This window comes from Haliotis rufescens, unplaced genomic scaffold (assembly GCF_023055435.1).
Source record: "Haliotis rufescens isolate VD_foot unplaced genomic scaffold, xgHalRufe1.0.p SCAF_43, whole genome shotgun sequence".
Lineage (NCBI taxonomy): Eukaryota > Metazoa > Mollusca > Gastropoda > Lepetellida > Haliotidae > Haliotis > Haliotis rufescens.
In genome coordinates this window covers 1,895,571-1,912,032 of record NW_025964146.1, presented here as the reverse complement: position 1 = coordinate 1,912,032, position 16,462 = coordinate 1,895,571, and the positions used below count along the sequence as shown (strand labels likewise).

At 41.7% G+C, this 16,462-nt stretch overlaps 1 protein-coding gene across 2 annotated transcripts in view; it reads right to left on the bottom strand.

Moving 5' to 3' along the window:
* Positions 1–3,005: 3,005 nt before the first annotated feature.
* The window catches only part of LOC124110534 (sterol O-acyltransferase 1-like), a 38,065-nt gene continuing 24,608 nt past the window's right edge, over positions 3,006–16,462 (bottom strand). For both annotated transcript variants that reach the window (XM_046469909.2, XM_046469910.2), the window contains 8 exons: positions 14,441–14,568; positions 13,507–13,597; positions 12,664–12,757; positions 10,817–11,013; positions 8,797–8,972; positions 8,057–8,192; positions 6,112–6,254; positions 3,006–4,441 (listed from right to left, as the gene is read on the bottom strand). In XM_046469909.2, coding sequence (XP_046325865.1) covers positions 4,391–4,441; positions 6,112–6,254; positions 8,057–8,192; positions 8,797–8,972; positions 10,817–11,013; positions 12,664–12,757; positions 13,507–13,597; positions 14,441–14,568 — 1,016 coding nt within the window. In that variant the 3' untranslated portion in view covers positions 3,006–4,390. The remainder of the gene's footprint in view (positions 4,442–6,111; positions 6,255–8,056; positions 8,193–8,796; positions 8,973–10,816; positions 11,014–12,663; positions 12,758–13,506; positions 13,598–14,440; positions 14,569–16,462) is intronic.

The window sequence follows — 16,462 nt, the reverse complement described above, 5'->3', positions numbered from 1 at the left end:
ACTAAGACTCAGCGTCTTAGACAATCCAGGTATTATATCTCCTCTCTATCAGGATTTATAAACCTCCAGTGACGTCATCCTATTGTTCTCGAGTCGGGTTAAATCTCATAAAAAGGGATGGTACAATATCCCGGGGATTTTATTAATACAACTTCCGTTACATTGTAACATATGAATGTTTCTCTTAGAATTTTATTTTGCATTTGAACAGAACGTGATGAAATGTAAAATCCAATGACAAATGTTTTCTTTATATTCCCGAGGATCAAACACACAGCCTTCGTATCTGTAGCCCAGTGAGTGTACCACTAGGCTACAGATGCGTTTTTCAAGTACCGTACGCCAGCAACAGATATTCTACGACTGATTCCTAAGGTTCATGGAAAGTATGTTTGAAACATAAAAATGTTGATAAAAGTTGGTTTAAGTTGCTTTTCTTGGTTTCTACGTTAGATAAAACAAGCCCTTCGGTTTTATCACTTGGATTCAGGTAATACATCTAAAAATCCTTTGACTTCACATCTATCCTGGACCCCCTGGCTACCAAACTGTCATGTTAGATGGGAGGAGTTTCCATATGTGTTACCAGCTGTTCAGCAACGTCTGCAAGGGTGTCCACGAGCCTACATCAAAGTCTATATGCAGTGGACACTTGTCTCAGGAAGATGGATTAACACAGTATTTTTCATGATTTTGATTGGATGCCTTTAACCTCAATTCTACTCAAAAGAAAGCCATGGGGAGGAATGAAGTCAATGGGAGAAGGTTTTATCACATTGGGGAATAATTTTCCACAGTGGTGGGAAAAACTAAGATACAAAGACTTTTTATTATTTCACGTTGGAATAAAAATTCATAACCGGCAGATGGAAAACATAGAAAAGCATATGGATAGCCTTATAATTTAAAGTGTTATCGATGCGATAAACCAATCCCAAAACTTGGCATCATGATCCGATAAATATGCAAGGAACTACTTGGAGTTAGTGAGTGAGTTGGGTCAGAGACCATATACCGATATATCAGTATATGGTCTCTGGTTGGGTTTAACGCCGCTTTTAACAGTATTCCAGTTATATCGCGGCGTGTCAGCTTAATGTGGGAGGAAAGCCCAAGTGATGCAGGTCTCAGACGTTTACCACTACCCAGCACGGGTATGTTGCTGACAAACCTAGAAACATAATCGGGGCAAACCGGGATAAGAACCCACGATCATTGGTTTCTCGTGTGCCCAAGGAACGCAACTTTGCACAGCAAATCACGGCACCTTAGACGACTGGGCCACCCGTGCCCCCTAAAGTACTTAGTTCCCTCCATTGATGCAATGTCTGCTTGGTCATTTTAAACATAAAACTCATGTTACCAACAAGTTTAGGTACCAGTTTCCCGACGTGTGGGTCAGTGTTCCCGACGTGTGGGTCAGTGTTCCCGACGTGTGAGTCAGTGTTCCCGCTGACTTTTGAAAATGCCAGTCCCAGTGGAATGGCAACGCTAAACTTACCAGCCCCTCCCCAATTTTTGTCAGTCCCAACTTTGAACAAAAAACCCAAAAACATATGAAAATTACCTGGTTTTACTTCTGTCAACATCATGTTCAATGTAGTCTGTCTTACAGTCCCTGATACAAATATATATCAAATAGAGCCCATACAAGTCTATAATGTTTGGCAAGGCTAGATCACTGCAGTATCTGAAAATGAAGAGAGTCACTGGGCTCCTTTTTATTATATTTTTATTAAGATAACTGAACAACTGTTTTTTTATGTACGATATGTTCATTTCAGAGACTAGATGTTAGTCTATATAAACATGAAAATGACCTGGTTTTAATTCTGTCAACATCATGTTCAATGCAGTGTATGTTGATGGCTGACATCTTGAATGATGTCATCCCTGAGGTAATTTAGTCAGATCTACACATCATTGACACAAAGTTCAGTCACAAGGTTCTCTTTTCCCCCCGGAATATTTCACTTTGGTTTAAGACCAAGTCTCTGCAAAATGGATATTTATTTAAACCTTGAAGAAAAACGAAATGCTATTTCCTTGCACTAAACAGACAACAGGCTTTTATTCAACAGTCCACAGGGACTGGCATTCACATGAATTAATGGTACAAGCCAAATATTACCGGTAAAAAACTGGTAATTATCGGTCAATGGGAACACTGGTCGGTGATCATGTAGACAAGAAACCCTGCAAATCACGTGGCCTATATGTCAAATAGGGCGATTCACTCAAACATTGTATTCATACACAGTTTTGAAAGTAGAGCGTGACATCACATATCTTAAACATCAATTATATTTAGAAATCATGTATCATGTTCACCACAGACTTGCATAATACAATTGTATTCCTAATACCTGATATTTATGGTACGGAAACCCATAGCTTATATTATCTATTCATAGAATAGGGATATAACAGAACAGAGATATAATACCCTGCATAAATGAGGATGAGTCATCAAAAGAGCATCAATTTTCCAACAAATTAAAGACCTAATTGTGATTGATCCCATATAAAGTGGAGTGTTTATCAAATGCTTCTACCCAAACTAAGATTGTCTGTTGCAATACTGGTGATAGTTACTGGTGAGAGTTACAAGTGTTAGTTACAAATATTGCATACGGGTAAACAAATGCCCTGGTTTTACATTGGAAGTGAAAATGCTCCGTATGTGTTATGTAATCTCCGTATGTAGGTACATGCATTTGAACTTGAATTATGTATGCTGCTATACACACAGATCATGACGTCATGATATACAGATTATACCACACGATACCATGCATATGTATACTTATGTAATCATATACCACACATCCTGTACAACACTGACATTGTATCCTGTCTATATACCTATATACATTACATGACATGGACTATACACATATATCACATGTACGATATCAGATGCTATACACAAATAACATTGGAGGCCTGACTTGTCATATTTCTTAGGTATTTTGTTTTTGTTTTTGTTTTTGGGTTTTTTTGGGGGGGTGAAATAACCTGGTTTGTTTGTGAAAAAAGACAATAAGGATGTCATTTCAGGTGTATTTATGTCAAGGTCAAGGACAGTTCAAGGGTGGGTCAAGGACAGGTCAAGGGTGGGTTAAGGGCGGGTCAAGGACAGTTTAAGGGTGGGTTAAGGGCGGGTCAAGGACAGGTCAATGGTGGGTTAAGGGCGGGTCAAGGGCAGTTCAAGGGTGGGTTAAGGGCGGGTCAAGGACAGGTCAATGGTGGGTTAAGGGTGGGTCAAGGGCAGGTCAAGGGTTGGTCAAGGGCAGGTCAAGAGTGGGTCAAGGGCAGTTCAAGGGTGGATCAAGGGCAGGTCAAGGGAAGGTCATATTAGGCCCTGATGGTGGCACATATAATTGGTGGACATATGCACACTGCTGGTCACACTATCTGCTGGCCTATCTTACTCCAAGTTATATGTAACAGTTAACTGAAATATCCAACATTTTATTTCATCATTTGGCATTTCTTCTGAAACATATTTTAATAAATGTAAAAAAAATAATCCAAACAATTTTTCTTTCTTTCTGAAGGACCTTTGAAACTTTTACTCCAATAAGCAAGTCTTTCATATATTTGTTTTAATGTTAAAAAGAAACCTGTTTTTCCAATTGTATTTTCATTTCAACCCCAAACCAATGGATGAAAAGAAATCAATATATTCTGAAAACAACATGATCATAATAAAAATACATTATTTGGAAAAATGTATGAATGACAGGTAGAATACATATTTACAAGGAGCGCAAACTGAGTGAGTGAGTGAGTAGAGAGTTTTACACCTCTTGAACAGTATTCCACTTATATCATGGAGTGTCAGCATAATGTGGGAGGAAAGCCTGAAGTGATGCAGGTCTCAGATGTTTACCACTTTGACAAAACCGAGGAACACAGGTATGGTGCAGCAATAAGGATGAAGAGGTACTTGAAGCCCCGATCATAGGTTCCTGGTCTGCCAAGGGAGACAACTCTGCTAAGCAAATTGTGGCACCTTAGACGACTTGAAAACTCATGCTCCATGATCAATGAAGAAAGAGAAACTAAAATCTTTCACACAAATTATTAAGATAAGACATTTACATAGTGAATTATGACAACATGATACAATCACATTGATAATCAGAAAACACATGAACATCGCAAAACTGAGACAGACATGATGAGTTGGACAAGAAAGACTTGATTGAAATGTATATTTATATCACAATGGTACGGTCTGACATCCTGTCATGACATTCATGGAGCAATGGTCAATGGTTCTCTACAATGGGGGTGGGGGTTCGTTGATGGGGCACGTTGATGATGATGTGAATGTCGTCGACACATTGCGCGGACATAGTTGCGCCTCTTGCACTGGCGATACTCATATCATGCACGTCCATGACCTTGGGATCAGGTAGTCGATGAAACTGTCCTGAAACAACAACAAACATAATCAGTTGGTCGTGTTTCTGGGACATCCTATTCAGTATGTTGTTTAACATTGCACTCAGCACTAATCCAGCCATATGATAGCGGCCTGTAAATAATCAAGTCAGGACATGGCAGTCCTGTGATTGATATTATGAGCAATGATCCATGCCATTGGAATACAGTGACAGGAAATCAATCAAATTAATAAGCTTGACCAAACCGTGACCAGTTGTTTGATACATCCATCAAAGGTTGCTTGGGACCTCTTCTAATCCAGAATCCCCACTGAGTTGACAGGACAGTAGACCTGTACTTACTGAGTTTGCAGGACAGTAGACCTGTACTTACTGAGTTGACAGGACAGTAGACCTGTACTTACTGAGTTTGCAGGACAGTAGACCTGTACTTACTGAGTTGACAGGACAGTAGATGTGTACTTACTGAGTTTGCAGGATAGTAGACGTGTACTTACTGAGTTGACAGGACAGTAGATGTGTACTTACTGAGTTTGCAGGATAGTAGACCTGTACTTACTGAGTTTGCAGGACAGTAGACCTGTACTTACTGAGTTGACAGGACAGTAGATGTGTACTTACTGAGTTTGCAGGACAGTAGACCTGTACTTACTGAGTTGACAGGACAGTAGATGTGTACTTACTGAGTTGACAGTACAGTAGACGTGTACTTACTGAGTTGACAGGACAGTAGATGTGTACTTACTGAGTTTGCAGGATAGTAGACCTGTACTTACTGAGTTTGCAGGACAGTAGACCTGTACTTACTGAGTTGACAGGGCAGTAGATGTGTACTTACTGAGTTTGCAGGACAGTAGATGTGTACTTACTGAGTTGACAGGACAGTAGGCAGGACAGTAGACGTGTACTTACTGAGTTGACAGGACAGTAGATGTGTACTTACAGAGTTGACAGGACAGTAGAGACAGTAGATGTGTACTTACTGAGTTGACAGGACAGTAGATGTGTACTTACAGAGTTGACAGGACAGTAGATGTGTACTTACAGAGTTGACAGGACAGTAGATGTGTACTTACTGAGTTGACAGGACAATAGACGTGTACTTACTGAGTTGACAGGACAGTAGATGTGTACTTACTGAGTTGACAGGACAGTAGACGTGTACTTACTGAGTTGACAGTACAGTAGATGTGTACTTACTGAGTTGACAGGACAGTAGATGTGTACTTACTGAGTTGACAGGACAATAGACGTGTACTTACTGAGTTGACAGGACAGTAGATGTGTACTTACTGAGTTGACAGTACAGTAGACGTGTACTTACTGAGTTGACAGGACAGTAGATGTGTACTTACTGAGTTTGCAGGATAGTAGACCTGTACTTACTGAGTTTGCAGGACAGTAGACCTGTACTTACTGAGTTGACAGTACAGTAGACGTGTACTTACTGAGTTTGCAGGACAGTAGACCTGTACTTACTGAGTTGACAGGACAGTAGATGTGTACTTACTGAGTTTGCAGGACAATAGACGTGTACTTACTGAGTAGACAGGACAGTAGATGTGTACTTACTGAGTTGACAGGACAGTAGACGTGTACTTACTGAGTTGACAGTACAATAGACGTGTACTTACTGAGTTGACAGGACAGCAGATATGTACTCACAGAGTTGACAGGACAGTAGATGTGTACTTACTGAGTTGACAGGGCAGTTCCTCCTGGCATACCACTCCATGCTGTACAAACACATAAGTAGACCGTTGCCAATGAACAGCGCCACCCACAGAAACACGTTCCAGCTCCGAGAGGACCCCTTGTCCGTCAGAAAAATAAAACCAACTGCAACAAAGATTGGAAGGTTTCTATTTATGTTGACAAAACCAATGGAATTGGAAAGGATACGATTTGTGAGAATGCTCCATAGTCATCTTTAACTGGGTCCTTAAAGGCCGTACACATCTTTAACTTAAGTATGATGGCTTACCTTCTAGTGAGTCTGTGAACATATTATGTTGCTTTTGTTTTAGCCGCATCAGCAGTATTGCAGCTATTTACGGCTAGTTACCTTCAAGGGTGATGCACTTCTCATCTTTAACTTCATCTTTAAAGGCAGTACAGACATTTTATTCAAGTACAACTGTCATCTTTAACTCAGATTTACTGGTAAGGGTAGTAGACTGTCATCTTTAACTCTGATTTACTGGTAAGGGTAGTAGACTGTCATCTTTAACTCTGATTTACTGGTAAGGGTAGTAGACTTTCATCTTCAACTCAGATTTACTGGTAAGGGTAGTAGACTGTCATCTTTAACTCAGATTTACTGGTAAGGGTAGTAGACTGTCATCTTCAACTCAGATTTACTGGTAAGGGTAGTAGACTGTCATCTTTAACTCAGATTTACTGGTAAGGGTAGTAGGGTCATGTTTAATCTGGTTTACTGGTAAGGGTAGTAGGGTCATGTTTAACTCTGGTTTATTGGTAAGGGTAGTAGGGTCATGTTTAACTCTGGTTTACTGGTAAGGGTAGTAGGGTCATGTTTAACTCTGGTTTACTGGTAAGGGTAGTAGGGTCATGTTTAACTCTGGTTTACTGGTAAGGGTAGTAGGGTCATGTTTAACTCTGGTTTACTGGTAAGGGTAGTAGGGTCATGTTTAATCTGGTTTACTGGTAAGGGTAGTAGGGTCATGTTTAACTCTGGTTTATTGGTAAGGGTAGTAGGGTCATGTTTAACTCTGGTTTACTGGTAAGGGTAGTAGGGTCATGTTTAATCTGGTTTACTGGTAAGGGTAGTAGGGTCATGTTTAACTCTGGTTTATTGGTAAGGGTAGTAGGGTCATGTTTAACTCTGGTTTACTGGTAAGGGTAGTAGGGTCATGTTTAACTCTGGTTTACTGGTAAGGGTAGTAGGGTCATGTTTAACTCTGGTTTACTGGTAAGGGTAGTAGGGTCATGTTTAACTCTGGTTTACTGGTAAGGGTAGTAGGGTCATGTTTAACTCTGGTTTACTGGTAAGGGTAGTAGGGTCATGTTTAACTCTGGTTTACTGGTAAGGGTAGTAGGGTCATGTTTAACTCTGGTTTACTGGTAAGGGTAGTAGGGTCATGTTTAACTCTGGTTTACTGGTAAGGGTAGTAGGGTCATGTTTAACTCTGGTTTACTGGTAAGGGTAGTAGGGTCATGTTTAACTCTGGTTTACTGGTAAGGGTAGTAGGGTCATGTTTAACTCTGGTTTACTGGTAGGGTAGTAGGGTCATGTTTAACTCTGGTTTATTGGTAAGGGTAGTAGGGTCATGTTTAACTCTGGTTTACTGGTAAGGGTAGTAGGGTCATGTTTAACTCTGGTTTACTGGTAAGGGTAGTAGGGTCATGTTTAACTCAGATCTACTGGTAAGGGTAGTAGGGTCATGTTTAACTCTGGTTTACTGGTAAGGGTAGTAGGGTCATGTTTAACTCAGATCTACTGGTAAGGGTAGTAGGGTCATGTTTAACTCTGGTTTACTGGTAAGGGTAGTAGGGTCATGTTTAACTCTGGTTTACTGGTAAGGGTAGTAGGGTCATGTTTAACTCTGGTTTACTGGTAAGGGTAGTAGGGTCATGTTTATGCTGGCAGTAAACAGGTGGAGGTTTCATGGACTACTCACATCCTGCTCCAGCAAACATGACAAAGAGGACAGGGTAGAAGAAGCCGAAGGAGATGATGAGGACATATTCGTGGAAGACAGCAGAGATGAGAAACACCAACGCCATCGCCGCAGCTCGGTTCTGGTGGCCGAACAGCTGCAACAAACATCACAATACCGTAACAATCATATTGGAGCTGAGTGAGTGAGTGAGTGAGTGAGTGAGTGAGTGAGTGAGTGAGTGAGTGAGTGAGTGAGTGAGTGAGTGTTGCACTCAGCAATATTTCAGCTGTATGACGGTGGTCTATAAATAATCGAAGTGATTTGACATCATGATTGGGATACGATGACATGCAACAGCGAGCCTGACCACCCGATCCTGTTAATCGCCTCTTACAACAAGCATAGTTGCCTTTTACGGCAAGCATGGGTTGCTGAAGATCTATTCTACCTGGATCTTCACGGGTTCAGTAAGTGTGAAAGTGATAGTGGCATGTACTTAAGGACTATTTGCTGAGAAAAAAGTTCCTTCTTACATTCCTGTGGATAACTCAAGTGTGTGAAAATCTAGCCTGTACAGATTCAGCCACAGAAAGGACCAAATCTGCTTTACCAAATTGTTCATGTTTGGTGAGTTTAAGTAAAATAAAATTTTTTGTGAACCACAGTCATAGAACAAGGAAATGATACTGGGGAAGTATTACAGCCACGAATCTCCATATCACAACCCTACTAGAGAAAGCATGGACTGCTCTACCTACCCTGCAAAAGTCCTTGTAGATGTAGGTGTAGAGCCAGTCGTGTACGACGACGTTCCAGGTGCGGTAGTAGTTGGAGAAGGTAGTGGAGTTCCACCAGTCCTTGTAGAAGAGACGATCCCCGAAGCGCAGCATCTCAGCAAATGCATTCAACCACGAGTGCAGGATGGCGAAGAAACCTGAGAATGAAAAGGCAAGTGAGTGAGTGAGTCAGAGATTAGAGAGCCCATGTTAGTTTATGACAGTCAGCAATATTCCACAGTGGCCATTAAATAATCAAGTTCGGGCCATGCAAACCGGTGCTTGTTATAATGATTGGTTAGTTGGTTGGTTTGTTGTTTTACGCCGCACTCAGCAATATTCCAGATATATGACGGCAGTCTGTAAATAATCGAGTGTGGACTAGACAATCCAGTGATTGACATCATAAGCATCGATCCACACAATTGGGATCTATGACATTCATCAACCAAGTCAGCAAGCCTGACCACCCGATCCCGTTAGTCGCCTCTTACGACAAGCATAGTCGCCTAATACACCCAGTATGGGTTGCTGAAGACCTATTCTACTCCACATCTTCACGGGTCTGGATATAATTAACAACATCCAACACCAACATCCCAGCCATGAGTGGAGGAAGAAACCTACCTGGAAAAGGTGAGTATGTCACAGATACTGAGTAGGTATTGTTTTACGCCGCTTTTAGCAATATTCCAGCAACATCATGGCGGGGGACACCAGAAATGGGCTTCACACATTTTACCCATGAATGGAATCGAACTTGGGTCTTTAGTGTGACGAGCGAACACTTTAACCACTAGGCTACCCAACCACCGGACAGATACTCCTGAGTGCATGCTGCCCTACTCCACAGTTAGAGGCTGTGGAGTCTTGTCATGGTGGCCTGGAAAACAATCTGTGCCAGAGGTTGATATTAGTAGGAACCTACAAGTCACCTAGCCTGACCACCAAACAACAAACAATGGAGTGCTGGGGACCTGTAAGTATTGCTCAGAATACCAAGAGTGAGTGAGTGAGAGCGGTTTTACTCCACTTTTATCGATATTCCAACAGTATCACGGGGGGGGGGGGGCACCAGAAATAGGCTTCACACATTGTACACAAGATGGGGAGTGAACTTGGGCCTTCCAATAAATAGCACCAGTGTTCTTGGCAACAAAGTTTACCGATAAATAGCACCAGTGTTCTTGGCAACATGGCTTGCCAATGAATTGCACCAGTGTTCTTGGCAACATGGCTTACCAATTAATAGCACCAGTGTTCTTGGCAACATGGCTTACCAATAAATAGCACCAGTGTTCCAGGCAACATGGCTTACCAATAAATAGCACCAGTGTTCCAGGCAACATGGCTTACTTAAAAATAGCACCATTGTTCTTGGCAACATGGCTTACCAATAAATAGCACCAGTGTTCCAGGCAACATGGCTTACCAATAAATAGCACCAGTGTTCTTGGCAACATAGCTTACCAATAAATAGCACCAGTGTTCCAGGCAACATAGCTTACCAATAAATAGCACCAGTGTTCCAGGCAACATGGCTTACCAATAAACAGCACCAGTGTTCCAGGCAACATGGCTTACCAATAAATAGCACCAGTGTTCCAGGCAACACAGCTTACCAATAAACAGCACCAGTGTTCCAGGCAACATAGCTTACCAATAAATAGCACCAGTGTTCCAGGCAACATAGCTTACCAATAAATAGCACCAGTGTTCCAGGCAACATGGCTTACCAATAAACAGCACCAGTGTTCTTGGCAACATAGCTTACCAATAAATAGCACCAGTGTTCCAGGCAACATAGCTTACCAATAAATAGCACCAGTGTTCCAGGCAACATAGCTTACCAATAAATAGAACCAGTGTTCCAGGCAACATAGCTTACCAATAAATAGCACCTGTGTTCCAGGCAACATAGCTTACCAATAAATAGAACCAGTGTTCCAGGCAACATAGCTTACCAATAAATAGAACCAGTGTTCCAGGCAACATAGCTTACCAATAAATAGCACCAGTGTTCCAGGCAACATGCAGCCGAAAGCTGACAGCATCAGGGCCTTAGGGGTGACATGGTCCTTGTTGAACTTGCGGAAATAAGGGATGCAGAATCTCTCGAAGATGTAGTATGTGTACATGAGACAGGCGAACACCTGGGTGAAGTTGCTCACCACATATTTCCATCGAATACTGTGGGTTCTGAAACATGTTCAAATACAGATTTGATCATTATGAATCTCCATCTATTACTGTGGGTTCTGAAACATGTTCAAATACAGATTTGATCATTATGAATCTCCATCTATTAAAGTGAACATTATGAATCCCCATAAAATATTGTGGGTTCTGAAGCATGTTCAAATACGATTTGATCATCATGAATCTCATTCTAATAAAGTGATCATTATGAATCTCCATCTACTACTGTGGGTTCTGAAACATGTTCACATACAGACTTGATCATCATAAATCACAATCTTATATTGTGGGTTCTGAAACATGTTCACATACAGACTTGATCATCATGAATCACAATCTTATATTGTGGGTTCTCAAACATGTTCACATACAGACTTGATCATCACAGGGTGGGTCTGTAAGTGGTGAAAGCTCGATAGATCCAACGTTATAACCATTCGGGACATAACCATCATCTTACAAGACAATATCTACCGTATTTTCTTGAGTATAGTGCGCACCCATGTATAATGCGCACCCCCCTCTAGCGGGTTTAATATTTTGGAAAAAAAGAAATTTGAATATTATGCGCAGAAAAAAATTACACCGTACCCTTTCAGCGAAGTCCGGCAAACGAACGGGTGATGAGAAACTTCGTCAGTACAAATTCGAAATTTGAGATATAATCACCAGACATGTTTATTTACCAATTAAAAAGTATTTATTGTTCTGCTAGGCATTGTTTTATATCTAGGGATTAAGATTACCTTGTGTATTGTCTCGTAAACAAAGCCGGAAACGGCAATCAGCTGTACACACATTTTCTTGGAATGGACCGGTGATTCGGTCAAGACACACCCAATGATATAACTTTATAGGATTTTTAATGCAAGGATCGGCAACAATTGTATCTGAAACTATTTTTTTTTATCAGGATCAATATAGTCCATTATTTTCTTAATTATATGCAGCCTTTACTAAACATATTTCAAATAATAATAACCCTAAGCGAAGCAGCTGATCGCTATTCCCGGGTATTATTTTTTACATGGAACCAGTCTGACCAGTCACCGTCAAGGCTCACGCGCACGTGATCGCGAGAATTTCATGTTGACATCGAACCGTCAAACAAAAACAAATATGACTTTTAAGGAGTCAAAGTATGTCATTTATGATATATGTATCCATTCTCTGTCAACTAAAGTTCGTTTCAAGGCGTCAATAGCGGTATTCTGACCGTGTTTGCTGTTAATAACGGTGAGTTGTGCGATCTTCCGATCGCTTCACACACGATTTCGCCGAAATTAATAAAAACAATATTAAAAAGAATTTTGAATAAAATTAATGAAATAAGTTACAAATATAAGTCCAGATATACAAAGAACACTTTTTATAGCCAGACAGTGTAATTACATGATTATTTTGCGTACTTCAGTATGGATTTGTTGACATGGTATTTCCGGTGTTCCGTGCTCACGGTAATGTCTTTCCATGGGGGAAAAAAACATCCAAACTCATAATACGTGTATAATGCGCACCCCCTTCTACACAGCTGTGTTTTTTCGAAAAAAAGTGTGCACTATACTCAAGAAAATACGGTAATTTCTTTATTCAATCATGGAGCTTCCAGGGTGGTCTGCAGGTGTGTCTTGTAACCATGGTAACACATACCTGGGGTAGGAGTCTCTGTAGATGAGGGTGGGGGCGAAGAGGAAGTACAGGTACTTGGAGAACCCCGGGCACCGACTCTCCGTCGTCTCCCCTCCTGACATACAAGGCAGGTTTCAGTTACATGTATAACTGTTCAGAAATATAACTTACACACATATCCTTTGCTGTTCAAATATAATTACAAGAATTCAGTTTTAAGTGATCTGTAAAGTATGGTTGGTGGGATGAACGAGAAGATCCTGAAAGAGTTTGGTGAGAACACTGTCAACAGGACAAGCGAGTCATTGTTTCAGATGCAGTAACCAAACCAAGGATCATAATTGACATTAATCCTGAATTCAAACCCACGGCTTATTTTTCCACTACCTAATCCAGATCATATCAAATCTGTACAGCAATCACATCTTATTTGATCTCAAGAGGAAAATTAACATGTTTTGATTTTTCTCTATTCAATTTTACATGTCTTAAGATATTGTTGAAATGTGTCAAATAATATTAGGCAAATGGTTGGTTGGTTGATTTGTTGTTTAACGCTGCACTCAGCAATATTCTAGCTATATGGCGGCGGTCTGTAAATAATCAAGTCTGGACCAGACAATCCAGTGATTGATATCATGAGCTTCGATCCACGCAATTTGGATTGATGACATGAGCCTGACCACCCAATCCTGTTAGTCACCTTTTACGACAAGCATAGTCGCCTTTTACGGCAAGCATGCGTTGCTGAAGACCTATTCTACCCCGGATCTTCACTGTTATTAGGCAAATGGAGTTACTTGTGGCACCATAGACAAGTCGACAGAACCTGCCATCAGTGCACATCTCCTCTCCTCCACATACCCTCATGTTCCTTGCTGTCATCCTTCTTGTGGTTCAGCAAGCGCACCATGTTTGTACGGACAAAGGCATGAGTCTTCATACACAGGCGCAACTGCAGGGCAGAGAAACAGAAGAACATAACATACGACAAGCATGGGTTGCTGAAGACCTATGGTGTTACATGCTCACGGTAATGTCTTTGCGTTTGGGGAAAAAACCATCAAAACTCATTATGGCGTGTATAATGCGCACCCCCTTCTACATAGCTGTGTTGGTTTTTTTAAAAATGTGTGCACTATTCTCAAGAAAATACGGTACACTCTACCCGGATCTTTATGGGTCTAATACGACAAGCACTATAAAATTGGCATCATACTTTCTGTATCATAGGGAAATACTGTCAGGAGCTGTAGTGACGAAGTCAAGCAGTTTTCTTATCGCGACGTTCATTGGCCAGATTGTATGTATTAATCCAATTATGAAGGGTATTGCATTGATCTGTTGTTATGGTTCGTATGGTGTTGATTTGTGAGCAGATGGCAATTCTCGTGTTTGTGTATTGGAGTGAGTGAGTGAGTTGGGTTCAACGCCTCTTTTAACAGTATTCCAGTTTTATCACAGCATGTCAGCTTAATGTGGGAGGAAAGCCTGAAGTGATGCAGGTCTCAGACATTTACCACTTTGGTGAAACCCACGAGCACGGGTATGGTGCTGACAAACCTAGAAACATAATTGAGGCGAAACAGGATTCAAACCCACAATCATAGGTTTCTGGCTTCCCCAAGGGACGCAAAACTGCACAGTGAATCACACTAACTAGGCCACTCATGCCCCCTGTTTGTGTATTTGATGGATTGATTTTTGCCATTGACTTCTTACATTTTTCAGGTCCAAGTCATTGATCTATATGCAGCTTTTGGGTCCCAATCACTGGCCAAGGGCCAGCAACACTCACCTGTTCACAGGCGATAATGAGGGTGGATGCAGGTGGCAGTTCATTCTCTGCGACGTATTTGATGGGCAGCACCAGGAACAGGCACTCATACAAGATGTACAACACCAGCCAGATGTAGTCCATCAGCCCTGAAACAACATGTACACTAGAATCGTGTTTCATTACATGCAAAACAGAGGCAGATCCGTACCCACCATCCCTGAATGCCTCGTAACGTTCCTACCATACTGACTTCACCACATCAGAGTGAGTGAGTGAGTGAGTGAGTGAGTGAGTGAGCGAGCGAGAGCTAAACACATTGTACCCATGTTGGGAATAGAACCCAAATTTTCGACGTGACGAGTGAACACTTTAATCACTAGGCTGCCTCATACCCAAAACCAGTGAGTGAGAGAGTGAGAGAGTGAGAGAGTGAGTGAGTGAGTGAGTGAGTGAGTGAGTGAGTGAGTGAGTGAGTGAGTGAGAGCTACACACATTGTACCCATGTTGGGAAACGAACCCAAATTTTCGACGTGACGAGTGAACACTTTAATCACTAGGCTGCCTCACACCCAAAACCAGTGAGTGAGAGAGTGAGAGAGTGAGAGAGTGAGTGAGTGAGTGAGTGAGTGAGTGAGTGAGTGAGAGCTACACACATTGTACCCATGTTGGGAATAGAACCCAAATTTTCGACGTGACGAGTGAACACTTTAATCACTAGGCTGCCTCACACCCAAAACCAGTGAGTGAGAGAGTGAGAGAGTGAGAGAGTGAGTGAGTGAGTGAGTGAGTGAGTGAGTGAGAGCTACACACATTGTACCCATGTTGGGAATAGAACCCAAATTTTCGACGTGACGAGTGAACACTTTAATCACTAGGCTGCCTCACACCCAAAACCAGTGAGTGAGTGAGTGAGTGGACTTCATACATTGTACCCATGTGGGGAATAGAACCCAGGTCTTCGACGTGACGAGTGAGCCCTTCAACCACTAGGCTGCCCAACACCCCTCACCACATCAGTGACAGGTGACCTAACACATGCCCAATATACAAGCAATCTTTGAAACAGAAAAGACTACGTCTCTAAATATCTTAATAACAAAGCTATTAGCACTTCCGGTTCAAGGGCATCACTTCTGGTTTTTGTTGATTTGTGAGCAGATGGCACAAGCAATGTTTGTGCAATGTTTGTGTATTGGAGTGAGTGAGTTGGGTTTAATGCTGCTTTTAACAGTATTCCATTTATATCACGGCATGTCAGCTTAATGTGGGAGGAAAGCCTGAAGTGATGCAGGTCTCAGACGTTTACCACTACGGTGAAACCAACGAGCATGGTTATGGTGCTGACAAACCTAGAAACATAATTGGGGGAAGTGGGATTCGAACCCACAATCATAGGTGTCTGGCATGCCCAAGGGACACAGCGAATCGCGGCGCCTTAGACGACTGGGCCACCCGTGCCCCCTCTGGTTTTGGAAACACACGCCTAATGCAGTACATGTTTGAAACAGAAAGTCTTATGCCACTTTTACCTTAATAACAAAGCTATGAGCACGTCCTGGGTTAAATGACCTTGACCTACAGTATCAGCCATGAACTGCCAAGAGATCATGGATATTAAGTTTCAGCAACATCCAATCACAAATGCTCTAGATATTGTGTATACACACTTCCAACGGAGTGACCCTGACCTTCAATGTCATCCAATCACATGTGAGAACATTGCTTGTTGCAAAACTATGGTTGTTTTACTTATTATTCTCACACTGAGATACACTAGGGTTGGGTTCTTGAGGAAGGCAATACATCAGGGGAGACAACCGTGTTTTTTCTCAAATTATCTCCCCTTTGACTATCATTGTGTAGGTTGGGAACATTTCAACTGTAACTGACCAGGGAAAACCTGCTGATCACCATCTGGCTAAGTATGTACTGACACAAAGTACACCAGTGATTTTATGTGTGTCGGTGTTGGTTTCAACCGTATTTTGGGTCGTGGGGTAGCCTAGTGGTAAAAGCATCACGCTCAAGCTCATCACGCCG